Consider the following 17,351-nt stretch of genomic DNA (forward strand, 5'->3'; position numbering starts at 1 on the left):
CACCCTTGGAGGGTACCCTCTCCTTTCCCCTGGCTAGCTTGTTAAAAACTTTGGTGAGGCGCCCCAGCTGCTAAAGCTGAAATTCGGAATGTTTTGTGCAAATGTCGCACTCGCCCAGTCCAGAGCTTTCAAGGGATCAGGTTAAAACTTGGGGGGTACCCTCTCCATTCCCACAGCTAGCTTGTATTAAGATTTGGTGAGGCGCCGAGTAGTTCAAGTGGACCGCCCCAGCCGCCAAAGCTGATAATCCATATAGTCTAGCTCCTCAACTATAAACATTATGAACTCAAAAAGTATTTGATCTACAGCTTAGAAATTTTAGGACATAAATTTTGTTGTATTTCCGCGCCTGCATGCATAATTTCAAGGTTGTAGCTCAAAAACTCTAGGTGTGAGCAATGCCGAAAGTTGGAGCAAGATAAGGAGCTAGACTGACTGTGACGTCATTTTGAAGCAATTTGGCTCAATTTGGCTCACGCCTAGAGTTTTTTGAGCTACAGCCTTGAAACTTTGCATGCTGGCGCGGAAATACAAGATTTATGACTTAAAATTTCAAAGCTGCAGATCCAATACTTTTTGAGTTAATAAAGATTGAAGTAGAGTTTTCAAGTCAGGTCGTACATTGGAACCCAAAGGCTAGTGGCGCCCAACTCACAGAGCACGATTTTTTTCTACTGCTATTTACGATGTTATCATACACTTGACAGTACTGCACGTTGCTTGACTCGCTCAGGGGTTTTGATGCCAGTATATATGAAGAGATACTTCCATTTTCTCCTTTCTTTTCAGGCTTCTCTGAAAAAAGAAAAAAAAAATTATTTTTTGTGGAGCCCGAAACTTTTGGACTTTTGGAAAGAACCCGTGTCAAGTAAGACATTTTGTAATATCTCTTTCAATATTAATAGCAGCCGGTTCTATATTTGAATGTAGACTCGTATAATTTGTTAGGAGCAGGATATGAACTCAGATTGTTGATATCTCTTTCTGGAGTCTTGGAACCTCTGAAAAGTGACCTCCGTCGGCTCTGATTTTTTATCTCCGGCCTCGTTGGACATAAATAGCCCATTTTTTAAATACATACTCCCAATGACCTCTAAAATACACAAAAAAATTTTTTTTTTTTTATCAAGTTTCGATGTCAAAACAGGGTGTCAAAAATTGCTTTTTTTTGCTTTTTTTTTAATTGCAAAAATTGACAAGTTTGGATAAAAATTTCGGAGTAAAAGAAAAGATAAAATATTATTTATATTATTATCCAATTTTGTATCTCCGGCCTCGTTGGACAAAAATAGCCAATTTAAAAAAAGAAAACTCCCAATAGCCCATAAAATGAATGAAAATAAATATCCAAGTTCTTGATGTTAAAACAGGGTGCCGAAAAGTGCTTTTTTTAAAAATGAAGAAATCAACTTTTTACATTATATTTTCCTTTCTTTAACAGATGGTGGCCGGTTCTAATTATCTAGGAGGAGGATATGAAGTCAGATTACGGAGACTTTAAACCTCTGTGGAGTGACCTCCGATTTTCTTTCTTCAATCTTAAAATAAATCCTAAAATACAATTTATAAATGTAGAAGACAGATTATTTAAGTTGTTTTTGACTATGTCTTTCATAGATAAATAATAAGAAACATTTTAGGAAAATAAAAGAGTAAACAATATTTATAGTTATTATCTAAAGCATCAGTAAAGCAAATATAATTTCCATAAAATAACTTGTGAACTTCAGGGTGTTAATTTTTTTACTAATCTTTTTTCTTCGTTGTCTTCCCTTTATAGAAGGGTGGCTAACTATTGTTCCTGTTCTACTGATCANACTAGCTGTTTTAACGTTTTGAATGTTTCAGAGACGCCTAGATGAAAGTTCAAACACTTCAAATCTCGGGAAAAGGAGTGCGTTGGTAAAACAGATATACAGAGAACGTATTACGTCGAAAATGACTGGTCCCTCCATCAAAACTTATGCGGATTTATACAAACTTCCAGCGGAGTTTAAAAAATACAGAGAAGAAGATTTTTTACTCAGTGAACAACAAACTAAGAAAAACGAAGCAATCCACATTTATGGAAGCTCGTCTGGACTAAAAATCCTTCAAGATTGCTCTACATGGGCTGCAGATGGGACTCATTAAAAATGTCCGAACCCCTTTGTTCAAATCTACGTAGTCGGTGGAGTACTTGAGGGACATTTTTTACCATCAATTTATTGCCTGCTGCCTGATCATTCAACAGATAGTTACAGCTATGTATTCAAATTTATTCAGAGCATTGTGAAAAAAAAAACAGTTCAAGTTATTATCGATTTTGAGTTGGCCACCATGAATGCTCTGCGAAAGGTTTATCCAGGGGTAAAAGTGACAGGATGCCTCTACCATTTCCAAACCAACCTTTTCAAAAACATTATGAAGAAATATCCTAGTTACAGACAAAATGAGCACACCCAAAAAACATTTGAGCTAGTGAAAACGTTGGTGTTTGTCCCACCTGGATTTGTACTAGATGTTTATACTGATATTATCAAGGAATATGCCAAAACTAATAACGTTTTTAACGAAATGTCATCCTTCACATATTTTGAGGCTACATATATAGGAATAAAAGCCAGAAATGGAAGAGTTAAACAGCCTGTATTTCCCATAGATATGTGCTGTATGTTTCACGTAGTGAACGAACACACCAGCACTACTAACAACAGCCTTGAGGCCTTCAATGGCAATTTTAATCAATGCCAACTAGGCCCTCAAACGATCTATACTGCCTTGGAAGGATTTAAAAGAGAAGTGGAATTCACCGAAATAAAGCATGGTGAACTAACTTCAGGAGAGTTCTCTGAACCACAATCCAAGAGAAAAAAACTGAAGGATGAGAAATATGATGAAATAATCCTAATTATGTCTACTTTTTGTAATGAAAATGTAATGTCTTACATGAACAAATTAGTAGAAGTTTACTGTAAATAAATACTTAATTTGTTAAAGTTTGTGAGATTTAGCTGTTGTTATTCGAGAATTACAGCATGTTAGAAAGGAAGGAGGAAGGAATGATAGAAGAAAGAAAGATAGGAAAGACCAAAGGGATATTGGAGAATAGGAATGAAATTAAAGAAAAAAGGGGAGGAAGGAAGGGAGAATAGAAGAAGAAAGGAATGAAAGAGAAAATGAAAGGAAAGATAGTAAAAATGAAAGAACGAAAAAAAGGAAGAGGAAGAAAGAAGAGAAAGCAAGGAGAAATGGAAGTAAGAAATCAGAAGAGACAGAATGGAAGAAAGGCAGATATCTATGATGATTTTCATAAATATTCAGTGCTCTCCAAAATAAGGTGGAAAATAAGGACGACTTATATTTAATTAACAGTTCTTCCCAAAATTGAATGGTAAAGAATGACAGCATTTCATAGATATACAGTAATAAAATGGTGAAGTGAAGACGACCTTTCTTAAATGTGCAATCTTTTTTCATGAAACACTATTTTAGAAAAGTCGTCTTCATTTACCATATTATTTTGGAGAGCACTGAACATTTTGTAGAAGTCTTCTATGATTATAATATTATTTTACGGAGCTCTGCATATTTATGTGAAGTCGTCTTCATTTTCCATATCATTTTGGGGAGCACTGAATGTAAAGTCGTTTTCATTTTCCATATCATTGGGGGAGCACTGAATATAAAGTCGTTTTCATTTTCCATATCATTTGGGGGAGCAATGAATATAAAGTCGTCTTCATTTTCCATATCATTTGGGGGAGCAACCCCCCCCGACATTTGGTTTCTTTTCATATCCCTTTTCCACGTACTGCACCTAATAATAACAATGATCAGTGCAGTTGATTAAGCTAAATACACATGTCACGTGATAGCGTACATTTTCCTCCATTTGTCCTGACGGGCTTTTCAGAGGTTCCAAGACTCCAGAAAGAGATATCAACAATCTGACTTCATATCCTGCTCCTAACAAATTATACGAGTCTACATTCAAATATAGAACCGGCTGCTATTAATATTGAAAGAGATATTACAAAATGTCTTTCATGACACGGGTTCTTTTCATGTGATTACTTGCCCAGCCTAGAGTTTTCAAGGGATCAGGCTAAAAATTGAAGGGTATCCTATCCATTCCCCTGGGTAGCTTGTATTAAATTTTGGTGAGGCGCCCAGAGGAGAGAGAGAAAGGTGGGGAAGCAGATGGTGAAGCAGCTGGAGGAAGAGATGAAGGAGTGTGAGACGCAGAGTGAGCAGTGCGGGAAGATGGGGAAGATGAGTGTGTCAGCAGAAGTGGATGGATGGACTTCTGTGAAGCGTAGGCATGTGAGAAGAAGTGAGGAGGAGTTCCCTTCCTTTGAGAAGGAGAAGAAGGAGAAGGAGATGAAGGAGAAGGTGAGGAAGGAGTGCTTTGAGTTGGAGAAGCAGAGAGTGGAGAAGAAGCAGGAGAAGGTGCAGCTAAAGAGAGAGAAGGAGGAGAGGGGCAGTGAGAGAAGTATGGCTGCTGGCTTCAAGTGAGCAAGGAAGCAGAGCAGTGAGGAGAGAGTGGTTGAGAAGATTATGTCAGATAATCTTCTCTTGGAGCCAGAGCAGAAGAGGAGAAGGAGTGGAAAGAGTTCTGAAGGAGGAGAGAGGGTGCAGGGAAGGAAGCTGGAGAAGGTCGAGAGTGCTGCAGGGAACTTGGAGAGGGTGAGAAGGAAGAAGTGTAAGTCCTAGTTCAGTTCCCACTAAAACTAGAATTTCTTGTGCAGTTATTGGGTGTGACACAACCTTTGCAAGAAAGGATGCAATGGTGAGACATGTGAGGAATTTGCGTTATCCTAGAAACTAAAAACTCAATCCTGTTCAGTTCCTGGATGTTGTGTATGAAGATGAAGGTGGTGATCCTGAACCTGCCCCCCAGGATCAGGACACTGCTGGTGATGTTGAACATGCCCTTGATGATGATGTTGTGAATGGTGATGAAGGTGGTGATCCTGAACCTGCCCCCCAGGATCAGGACACTGCTGATGATGATCATGTTGAACATGCCATTGATGATGACATTGTTATTGGTGATGAAGGTGGTGATTCTGACCTTGCCACCCAGGACACTGCTGATGATGATGTTGTGTTAGGTGATGAAGGTGGTGATCCTAAACCTGCCCAGGTTCAGGACATTGCCCCTGTGGAACCTGCCCTGGAACCTAGGAGACCTACCTTTATTTCAGATGAGTTTATGGAGTGCTTATGGACAGTGTTTGAGGAGCTGCCAGGCAAAGTGACCAGCCAACAGATCCAAGGTAAGATAAGGAGAATAGGGTGCTGCAGACCTACTGGGAAGAGTTCTTGATGGTAAATAAGTCTGAGTACAAGGCTGTTAAAACTGTCAAGAAGTTCCTGGGAGGATCTGGACAGGTGAGCAAGGGGTACATGGACACAGACATTGAGAACTCACACTGGGTTCTCTTAACACCGGACAGTGTTCTCTCATCGAAAGCACTTGTTAAGGGAGCAGCTGAGCATGAGCAGTTCAAAGTGGTCTGGGACCATGTTAGGTCAAGGAGAAAGACCACATCTGATGCGTCAAAGTGGCTGAGTTGAACCTTTCTCAGAAAACCGTAAGTATGGTTTAATTTTTAATTTTTAAGTATCAAGTTTTAAATTTTTGGCTTTTTTAAACACTTGGCAATTTTGGAATTTTGGCTATATTCTGCAACCTCCCCGATGTTTCTCTGGTAACAAGTCTTTTAGACATGACTGATAGCAGAATGATAAAATTTTAAAGGGTTCAAGTGTATGACAAGACCCAGGGCCTGACCCGCCAGTCCAACATACTTTTAACAATTTAGAAGACTAGAACATATAAAGAGGCTTCTAATTTTGAATTTACTTGCCTTAAATCCTTTAAGAGGATAAAAATAAAATGGCATTCCAAGAAGTATAATCATGCCTGAACTGGCTTAAGAGGATAAAAAGAAAATGCCTTAGTGAGTATAGTACTTCAAATTGTTTGGCCCAGGAAAGCACATATGATAGACCTGAAATTCTCTATAGCCTGCAGTAGACCCCCAGAGCTAGTTACAAAGCCTTGCAACAATTCTTTAAATCTAGGGAGCTCTTCGCAGGTTTGGTCAACTGTTGTTCTCTTGACCTCCTGGCCCCACGCCCATAGCTCCCTCAGTTTGCTTGCAACAGCTTTGGGTATGTGCTTAGGGCTACTGATAGTTTCAAGACGTTGTAGTATATTTCTAGGAATCAGGGACCCCACTGGAAGCCAAGTTAAGAAATTAGACCTAAAATTGAGAATGTATGGAAGGAACACTTCAATATCAGCTTTCCTAAATCCTTCAACCCTTCTCAAATACTCTTGTAGGTACAGTTCTGCAATACTGCGATTCTGCCATCCTACTTCTGCCTGAACACCATCCAGGGTTACATTTGGAATTGGTACATGCCGCCACTTGATTTTATTTTCAAACTCAACCCCCCACAACTTAAGCTTCCGCTGGAGAGTTTTCATATCCCTGAGTGAAGCTTCAAAAGCAGCCTTGTATTCCTATGAAATCCGACAAAACATGCGTACAGAAGCGCTTGTGACCGCAAGATATTTCCCACTCGGTAAAAGATGCATCACTAAGACTGTCCCCACTTTATTTGAATCAAAATCCATCTGTGAATCTAAGGGCTGCAACCTTGAGCGAGCTCTAAATTGCGGGACTTCTGAAACATCTTATCCGGAGAATGTTGAGCCAGAACTCGCGCCACAAGTGCTGGAGTACCAAGCTCTGACATCGGCAGCTCATCCAACACAGATGGATTGTTCTCTACAGAAGAATCAACCTGAGGAAGATCCTTGCCTTCCTCCTCAGACTCAGACCACAATAGAACTGAATCTTAGCGGCCAGAGGAGCTGTAGGTGCCAGAGCTGGAGACTCCAGCCTTGGGGGTGACAGTCCCAGTAGTGCATCAGTCTCTGGCTGACTACCCTCAAACGATGCGATGCTTCGATTCGATCAGCCATGGCTTTCATAGCTTGCTCCCTTTCCATACTGTCCTTCTTTCTCTTCAAAAACCCAACCCTGTTTTTCTTCCTTTCCCCCTTACTAAGAGCCACAGGAAACGTTGGAGGGTCATAAGGCAATGACTTACACCCTCTGCCACAACCGAAGACAGGCATGTGGTCTTCCAGAAAGGGAGAGAAATTCATAGCGTAGGGCCCAACGACATTGTCTTTACGCTTTTCTTTACTCATTACATCTTTTAAAATACTATGACAATTTACACATAGAATGGGTGCAGCTACCTCCCCATCAGGACTAGTTACACTCTGCTGCTGGACAAAGGCTTGGGTCGGAGGCAGGAAGGGTCCCTCATTCATAGGGGTCTCTCTCACAGGAAGCGATGGGGTCGTCAGGTCAGGGGTGTGAAGTAGGGTTGGGACCACATAACTGGCTGGTTACTTAATTTGAAGAAGTAGTGTTTTGATTCAATTAAATTATTTTAAGGCGTGGAAGGGAAGTGGCAGCTGTATGATTGCAAGTCTACCATAAAGGTACGGTGAGATAACAAATACATGCTTTATTCTATTGATTTTTCAAGCTAAATGTTCTTATTCTTTGCAGTGCTCTTTAATTAGATAATTTAATTATTAGATGGGTTAACAAATGTTTTTAGGGCAGTTATTAACAAATATGCAGTAACAATACAATTCTAGAGGGGGAAATTACTCAAAACAATTCTCAAATCAGTATTTAACCAATTCAAATCTTTTTATTTTATCATAAATTATACAACTTGCTTTCTGTTTGGATTTAATACTACTATTGCAACATTTTATAAGTTTATTTGCAAACATAAACTTATAAGGTACACTCTATACAGTATTGGACAAAAAAGAAAATCTGAGACTTCAGAAGTTTACTCTAATCAATGTTAAAGGTAGATTATCTAAATCAAATCATGGTCTAAATACTCTATATTGGATATCCAGGAGTATAACTGGAATGGATATAGGAATATATCGGATATCTAGGAATATATTGGATTATAGGAATATATTGGATTACAGGAATATATTATATATCTAGGAGTATACTGGATATCAAGGAGTATATTTGATATCTAGGAGTTCATTGGATATCTAGGAGTATATCAGATAACTAGGAGTATATTGGATATCTAGGAATATATTGAATATCTAGGATTATATTGCATATCTAGGATTATATTGGATATCTGGGAATACATTGGATATCAAGACAAAACGTTGGACATCTAGAAGTTTGGTAGATATCTAGAAGTATATTGGATATCTAGGAATATATTGGATATCTAGGAATATATTGGATATCAAGGAGTACATTGGATATCTAAGAATATATTGGATATCTAAGAATATATTGGATTCTATGAGTATATTGGATATCTAGGAGTATACTGGATATCAAGAAGTATATTTAATATCTAGGATTTTATTGGATATCTAGGAGTATATGGGATATATAGGAGTATAACAGATAATTAGGAGTATCTTGGATATCTAGGAAAATATTTAATATACACATAGACCTGAATGTGGATATCTGAAAATCAATTTAGAAGTAGTTTTCAATTTAGGCAAGAATAAATGAGACAATTCCATGCTCCTTGATCCTGTGACAACAAGAGCTCTGGAGCAGTTGGTAAGAATGTGGTATGAAGTAAAAGTTTGTTGCACTGTTTAGATGTCGAGGATGGGGATCTTTGAAGTTGAGGTTTTTAAAAAGATTTTGAAAACATTTAAATTAGAGTTTTTGCGAAAAAAGGGGATATTTTGCTGGTTTATATTATTTTGTTCAATTTGGCATTAGATTGGTACTAATTTTTATTCGCTATGAGATTTTTTCAAACATAAATTTTTAATCGTTTTAAGTTATTGCATGTTTCTTTTATGACATTTATTTGCGAATTTAGATAAGAATAAATGAAAAGGATACATTTCAATCCAATTCAATCTAAATTTCATTTATCTAGAATAATCCCTTTAAAGGGAGTGTCTGGCTAGACATGGTAGTTGAGCCAATAATGTGGTATTGTAGAGAAATTTATAAGGATTAATTAGAGACCTATCAGACATTTTTACAGTGCATATTTGTTCAGCAAGAGTACAAATTCAAACTTGTTCATTTTGAGGGATGATTTTGAAAAACAGTGCTCTTGCTGAACAACTCTCTCAAAAGCAAAATGTTTAGGGAGTCCAACAGACATCATTTTGGCATACCCAATGAAGACAAAAGTTACTTAGTCCCGCATTCTACACTGCAGAAGTCTTGCCCAGCTGCTGGTATACAATATATACCCGCTAACTGGCGAAGACACTTCCTCCGAACTGGGACATCAGTTGAAATGAAAAATGCTAGTTAAACTACATTCGAACAGTTAGCAAGACACTCAGGTATTCTGTGGATATATTTTGTGAAAACTCGCAATTTAACTACTTAAAACATACATGAATTGAAAATTATAATGAATCTATTCTTACTGAAATAATATTATTCTACTCTTGTTATGGATTTAAAGTTTTTCCTGGTTCAATTTGGACCCGCAAAGGAACTTTCCTCAAAGTTCAAATGAATTATAAACTTTAAAAACTTTTTTTTATTTAAAAGTCAGGTCAAAATTGGTTTATTACATTGGAAACCATAGTGTTAGGTCATATGCCAGCAATCGCAGAAACACACTATCAATTGCAAACCGATATAGGTAAGATTTTCTTAATTATATTTTTCGAATGAGTAGGTAAGTTATTTTTGCCATTTAAGCTGGTTTTAGCTCAAAAATCATGTAAAAGTTATTTTATGACTAAGTACGGGTAAACTGCAAGGTTAACTATGAGTAACCTGGGCTATGTTATTTGTGTAATATGTCAAATATTCAGTTATCCCTTGTATTCAGAATTCTCTGTATCACTTTCTTTGTCAACACAGAATCAACTGTATACATTATACAACAAATCAATCAGTTGTTTACCTAATATGTACAATTCTTTTTGTTTAATTGAACGTGGACAGATTTCCGGTATTCTGGAAATGGTAACGAATGCTGGGCAACTCCCTCCAGCTGAGGTGGGTCAAGATGAAGAAGATGAAGATGAAAATAAAGCAGAAGAATCTCTCCATGAATATGATGAAGAATACAAGCTGGATGAACCCTTCTCCAAAGAAGATGAAAATCGGATATACCAACGAAGAGAGAGAGAAAATCTTTAACTATTTACTGAAATGGTAGCTGATGTTAAACAACCAAAGGATTCAGATTGTAAAGGTGACTATTACAATTCATATAGATTGTTACTGGAGAAAGGTTAGATTATTATATTAAATAAGGACGTAAGAAAGGCTCAGTTTCATTTGCCATATTATTTTTGCCATAATTACACTTGACATAATACTTTTGCCATAAGTAACACTTGCCATAAGTTACACTTGCCATAAGTCACACTTGCCATAAGTTACACTTGCCATAATGGTTAGACTTGCCATAATTACACTTGCTATAATTACTTTTGTCAAAATTTTCTAATTTCTGAAAAGATGAAAATCTGTCTTTTTAATTTCAAATGCAGGAACTTTACCCATCAAAATTCCCAACTCCCAAAACAGAACAGTTGACACAAGTTCAGCTCCATATTTTCTCACAATGGAGGACCCTTTAGTGACCTTTGAGTAAAGGTAAACCAATGGTTCTTGACGGCAACAACTACACCTATGTAGCCAATGCCTCATCTACAGAAGTGAAATATTGGAAATGTTCGGTTAAAATGTGCTCTGCTAGAATTCAAACCCGAATTTCTTCCTCAAACCTACAAGAGGATTGCTAACATTAACCTACAGTATAACTTTTTCCATAGAAGAGTTCCTAAACCTGATAGCTCATGATCTGTCTCTGCATTAGATTTGTAATTTGTATTCAATTTGTAATTGTAAAACAATTTAAATATATGTTTTTTTAATTCAAATCAAATTTGATTTTAATTATGGCAAGAGTAATTATAGCAAATTTAATAATTAAAGAGCTTGTTTGATAGCTAACTGTGTCCTTGTTGAAACATATTGACTAGGATCATACCTCGGTATTTAGTATAGATCAATTAAGAGCTTGTTTGATAGCTATGCTTGTGTCCTTGAGTGGCTTGTGTCCATATTGACACCGATAGCTGACAAGATCGCGCCCAGTGGTAGTGGGATAGATAGTTCACAGGATTGTAGCCGTTTTAGATCATGTCCTTTTTGACAGGTTGTACCTGGATAGATACATTTCAAGGACTTGTTATGGAGTAGGCGTTTACTACAGATAAAAACGATGAAGATCATGGTAAATATTTTTCAAATCAAACACATTGCCAAAGTTGTAGGCCTTTTTTCTAAGTGAAAAAAGGCATGGGCATGAGAAACCACACATTTCGAAGACGAATAAGTATGGTCAATGCCAGTTGGTAAAGCATATACCTTGGGAACCCAGCGCTGCCAAGGTTACTAAAACTTACTCCCCCCTTTTACCCCCATTTGGACGATTTTATCGGAAACTAAATTTTCGCAATTAAAGCCAACCATCTCAACTTAGAATCTTAAAACCAAGCTGAGAAAATTCCTGTGGATCTCCCGAGTTCCCCTTTCAAAATTGAGTCAAATTGGTCAACGTTCCTAAGTTATGATCGGACAAACCAACAGAGAATACAACTTTATACATACATTTCTCAATAAATAATACTTACAACTTGTATTTGCTGGGATCGTGGAAAGTTTCAAAGAGATCAAATCTGTTAGTTCCAGTATTATACTTGTAACAGGAGCCTAAATAGAGATCAAATCTGCTAGTTCCAGTATTATATTTGTAACAGGAACCTAAATAGAGATCCAATCTACTAGTTCCAGTATTATACTTGTAACAGGAACCTAAATAGAGACCCAATCTACTAGTTCCAGTATTATACTTGTAACAGGAACATAAATAGAGATCAAATCTACTAGTTCCAGTATTATACTTGTAACAGGAACCTAAATATAGATCAAATCTACTAGTTCCAGTATTATACTTGTAACAGGAACCTAAATAGAGATAAAATCTGTTAAATCCAGTATGATAGTTGTAACAGGAACCTAAAGGAATTAAATTTTGGCCACAAACTTAATTCTTCTGATTCCAATATCTTTGCAACCTTAAGGTGCAAACCTTTCATATTTTCATTCATTTTCATTTATTTAGATTATTTTATCTATTTGTATTAATAGTTTGAAATATCTAGGGTCTACGGCATTGGGTTGCAAAGATATAGAGATTTGAAAATCAGAGTTTGTTGTAAAAACTCCTTTAATAACAAATCAAATACTTTTCCTGTAACTCTAGTAAAATGATATAAATTACTTTTGCTTTATATTCTTAAACCCCTCTCATATCAAAATGGAAAAGCCTCTGATTGGTTGAATCAATGAGCCAATGAGAATGAAATATTGATCTTATATAAATTTAACTATTTCAATTCATTCAAAACTACCAGCAATTATATTTTAAGAGTTCAATACCAATAAATGTCATAAGTGTTAGAGTCCTTGGCTGATTGGTCCTTGGAGCGCATGCGTACATGCTTCCTGATTCAGAAACCAGCTCTCCACCAAACCAAATATTTGATTCATCTCCTGACAAAGTTTTAGATATTTCTAAACAGAAGTTTTAGATATTTTTAATCAGAAGATTTAGATATTTCTAAACAGAAGTTTTATATATTTCTAAACAGAAGGTTTAGGTATTTCTAAACAGAAGTTTTAGATATTTCTAAACAGAAGCTTTGTATATTTCTAAACAGAAGGTTTAGATATTTCTAAACAGAAGATTACGAAATTTCTAATGCAGAAGTTTTAGACATTTTTAAACAGAAGGTTTAGATATTTCTAAACAGAAGTTTTAGATATTTCTAAACAGAAGGTTTAGATATTTCTAAACAGAAGTTTTAGATATTTCTAAACAGAAGGTTTAGATATTTCTAAACAGAAGTTTTAGATATTTCTAAACAGAAGCTTTACATATTTCTAAACAGAAGGTTTAGATATTTCTAAACAAGAGGTTTAGATATTTTCAAACATAAGATTTAAATATTTCTGAACAGAAGGTTTAGATATTTCTAAACAAAAGTTTTATATATTTCTAAACAGAAGTTTAAGATATTTCTAAACAGAAGGTTAAGATATTTCTAAACAGAAGTTTAAGATATTTCTAAACAGAAGATTACGATATTTCTAAACAGAAGATTAAGATATTTCTAAACAGAAGATTAAGATATTTTTAAACAAATTAATAGTAAACACTGCATATTATTCTATTTTGTATTTATTAGTTGATCGTGAATCATTAGTTTCAGCTGATTAAATCTAAACTTTTATCATTTATCATAATTATGTTCATATTACCGACTCTAGCAGAATCCCTGGAGACAATCAAACATTTTCTGTTTTCAGGACATTTATAAACCTCTCCGTCTTTTCTACCATTGTTTACCGCTCGCGGAGCACTCACATACAGGTCTTTCTACAATAAAGTAGTTGAAGAAGGGTACCTGGATTTAAAAGGATTTGGAAAAGAGACTGTAAGCAAAATTTTAGATGACCTTCCGGCAAAAAATGGGAACAGTCCTAATTTAAATCAGAATCAGGCTGATTCGACTGAATAATGACGATGGAGTTCTTTGTGTGTTCTTAAAACTTGAGTGTACATTAACGTACACTGTGAACTCTCAAAAGTCTAGAGTATTCTATGACCAATGTAAATGTTTGTATTTTACGATTTCTGGAGAGAAAATACCAATATTTTTTTTTCATAAATATAGATCCTTGATCAGAATAAGGTTTTAAGGACATGTCGTTACTCGGACAAATTACTTTAACAAGGACGAGTCACTCTTTTAGAAGGTTTCAGGCAACCCTGAATTTTGGAATGTTTTGTGAAACAAAATAAGGATATTTCATTCATTCTAGATCTTAAAAGGAATACCTACAGATACGCATAGGTACATGATTGAAAGTATTTCACAATGTGTACATGTAAAAACTATGTTAGCTAGCAGTTGCGTGTCTTTCTATGAGACTATTGAAGCAAGTTCAAAAGCTTTGCATTAGATTTCTTTCTAATTTATGCAAAAATGACCTTAACACAGTTCTTGGCAGAAATTTATTTTCCCTTGCAAATGATTGTTCTGTAAATCTTTCTGATCGTAGTAAAATGTTAGTGTAACAGTGGGCGAGTTTTGTTGATCTTTTACGATCAGCAATTCAAGGAAATACAAACAAACAGACAGACAAGCCAAATTTATATTTAGATTTATATCTTTGTGTGTGAATAAATCTTTATAACAATAAAGGGTATCCTAGTGAATCAGACATGCCAGTCTATAAGTAAAGCCTCTAATGAACAATACATACGTTAAAATATTCCATTTTCCATCCAAACAAAGAATCATTCTGATTTGTAGGGTCGGAAACTACTCGGACTGTGTCTAAAAAAATAAAGAGAAAAAAACTGAATCGTCATGACAATTAGTACAAAATTGCTGCTCACGGGCAGTCGTAGTACATTTGAATTTCCGAGCCGGGTCAACCTTTCCGGTCCCAGTTTGTACTGTACCTAGCTCTATGAACAGGACTAGCCGGTGCAACAAGGTTGACGCGGTCAGGCTTTATGCTTCATATAGGTTGAAATTACTTTTACTAAAGGAGTGTGCTTGAACAATTTAACTGTAATATCAACAGACTTTATTTAAATAATTTATCAAAAAGTATATAGTTTATATATAGTTTATATATAGTTTATATATAGTTTAACCAAGAACTTTAAAAGAAATTATAAAATGTCATCTTTACCATTTTCCAATACACTATTACACTATTATACCTAAATCTTAATAATTGTAAAAATGAATAAAAGCCTTAAAAATGTGGGAACAGTTTTAAAGAGTTTCGCATTATTATTTAATTAACAAGCTAAATATCTCCAGCATTCCATTATCTAGGTTAAGAAAACGACGTTTTCACGGGCAGCCGTAGTACATTTGAATTTCCGAGCCGGGTCAACCTTTCCAGTCTCATTTTGTACTGTTAGCTCTATAGACAGGACTAGCCGGGCAACAAGGTTGACGCGGTCAGACCATGCTTCAGATAGGTTGAATTTACTTTTACTAAAGGGGATCTAGAAGTGCGTGTTTTATTCATTTTTTCGATGCCACCAAAAGAACTAGGGTTAACGGTAGAATTTAAAAAAACACATTAAATTTGTGTTACCTATATCTATGTTGTACCCTATTATAGCCGTAAAATTATGGCATATTGCTAAGATCCAAACCGGAGAGAATTTCATTTTTCTGAAAATATATTATTTTTTCATAGTTTTTTTTAATAGTTTAATTTTGATCACAAGATTAAACAAATACAACGAATTTTAAACCAAGTTTGTGTGCATTTAAAAGGTCTCAGCATAGAGCATTACAATATAATAATAATTTCAAGTTTAAGATTAAGATTAAGCCAAAATATGTTGATAACTTTATCAATGTAAACATTTTTGTTTGATATATGTTAGATTTTCAATCGTTCAAAAGAGTAGAGGAGGGGGGGGGGATGTTATTTCCCTTCCCTCTATTTTCCAGAACAATACGAGTTTAACAAATAAATTGTTTCTTAAAACAAATTCTTTTTTTCCTTCAGAGTTAGAAAGTTAGGTCTCAGGGGACAAACATTCACAACTTGAAGGACCTGTCAACCTGATTACAAGTAAACATCACTAGAGGGACCTGTCAACCTGATTACAAGTAAACATCACTTGAAGGACCTGTCAACCTGATTACATGTAAACATCACTTGAGGGACCTGTCAACCTGATTACATGTAAACATCACTTGAGGGACCTGTCAACCTGATTACATGTAAACATCACTTGAAGGACCTGTCAACCTGATTACAAGTAAACATCACTTGAGGGACCTGTCAACCTGATTACAAGTAAACATCACTTGAGGGACCTGTCAACCTGATTACATGTAAACATCACTTGAAGGACCTGTCAACCTGATAACATTTAAAGATCACAAGAGGGACCTGTCAACCTGATTACATGTAAACATCACTTGAGGGACCTGTCAACCTGATTAAATGTAAACATCACTTGAGGGACCTGTCAACCTGATTACATGTAAACATCACTTGAAGGACCTGTCAACCTGATAACATGTAAACATCACTTGAAGGACCTGTCAACCTGATTACATGTAAACATCACTTGACGGACCTGTCAACCTGATTACAAGTAAAAATCACTAGAGGGACCTGTCAACCTGATTACAAGTAAACATCACTTGACGGACCTGTCAACCTGATTACAAGTAAAAATCACTAGAGGGACCTGTCAACCTGATTACAAGTAAAAATCACTAGAGGGACCTGTCAACCTGATTACAAGTAAACATCACTTAAGGGACCTGTCAACCTGATTACATGTAAACATCAAATGAGGGACCTGTCAACCTCATTACAAGTAAACATCACTAGAGGGACCTACGTCAACCTGATTACAAGTAAACATCACTTGAAGGACCTGTCAACCTGATCACATGTAAACATCACTTGAAGGACCTGTCAACCTTGATTACAAGTAAAAATCACTAGAGGGACCTGTCAACCTGATTACAAGTAAACATCACTTGAAGGACCTGTCATCCTGATTACATTTAAACATATTTTTATACAGTGGCATGTACGATTTATAAAGCTTTATATGATAAAGAATGTAATATATATCCATGTTAATGATTATTTAAGAAACTTCAATTAAGAAAGTTCCAAAAAAGTAGTTAATAACTTCTTTTTTTATAAATTAAGCTACAGATATCTATATCTTTAAAAAAGAATGTAAATAATTACATGTTAATATTTGTCAAAATTAAAATAATATTATTCAACGTTTTTACAACACTTTTCTAAACTGTTTTTAAAAACCTACCCCCAGCGCCCTATCCTATAAAGTAAGAGGTCTAAATTTCATATTGAGCTGGACTTGAAAAGGTCTAAGGGAAAAATCATAAAGGGGATGGAAAACACCCCCCCCCCCCGCACCCCTATGTATATTAGACAAAAATAGCACGGCATAGTGTTGATCAATTAATAACAAATAATATTAATTCGTTTAATACACATTATCGATACTATTTATCAGATTAAGGTTTCAATGTCACCATTGTGAATCGGTCAATGGGGCATGGTACCCTTTATGTTGAGGTTCAATTGAAACAACATCGTGCAAAATTAGTATTTTTAAAATTTAAATTTTAAAGTTATACTGCAATATTTCACAAAATAATGGCGTAATAACAA

General features: G+C 35.6%; 1 protein-coding gene across 1 annotated transcript; it reads right to left on the minus strand.

Moving 5' to 3' along the window:
* Positions 1-598: 598 nt before the first annotated feature.
* On the minus strand, positions 599-15,342 carry LOC111716118 (integrin alpha-8). Its single transcript, XM_023491535.1, has 6 exons — positions 15,267-15,342; positions 14,412-14,485; positions 13,404-13,521; positions 12,522-12,635; positions 11,714-11,792; positions 599-795 (listed from the first exon to the last, which is right to left on the minus strand). Exons 1-6 carry the CDS (start codon positions 15,340-15,342, stop codon positions 786-788), a joined length of 471 nt encoding a protein of 156 aa, XP_023347303.1. The 3' UTR covers positions 599-785.
* Positions 15,343-17,351: the final 2,009 nt, after the last annotated feature.

This window comes from Eurytemora carolleeae, unplaced genomic scaffold, assembly GCF_000591075.1.
Source record: "Eurytemora carolleeae unplaced genomic scaffold, Eaff_2.0 scaffold1959, whole genome shotgun sequence".
Taxonomy (NCBI): domain Eukaryota; kingdom Metazoa; phylum Arthropoda; class Copepoda; order Calanoida; family Temoridae; genus Eurytemora; species Eurytemora carolleeae.

Bases quoted from the DNA above. Each gene is read 5' to 3' on its own strand.
- LOC111716118 (XM_023491535.1), bottom strand. From the start codon at position 15,342: ATGAAATTCTCTCCGGTTTGGATCTTAGCAATATGCCATAATTTTACG. The intron at 13,522-14,411 runs GTATGTATTGTT...ACTTTATTGTAG, and splicing joins GGAAAATGGAATATTTTAAC to AAAGACCTGTATGTGAGTGC. The intron at 11,793-12,521 runs GTATTGAACTCT...ATCTCTATTTAG, and splicing joins AACACTTATGACATTTATTG to GCTCCTGTTACAAGTATAAT.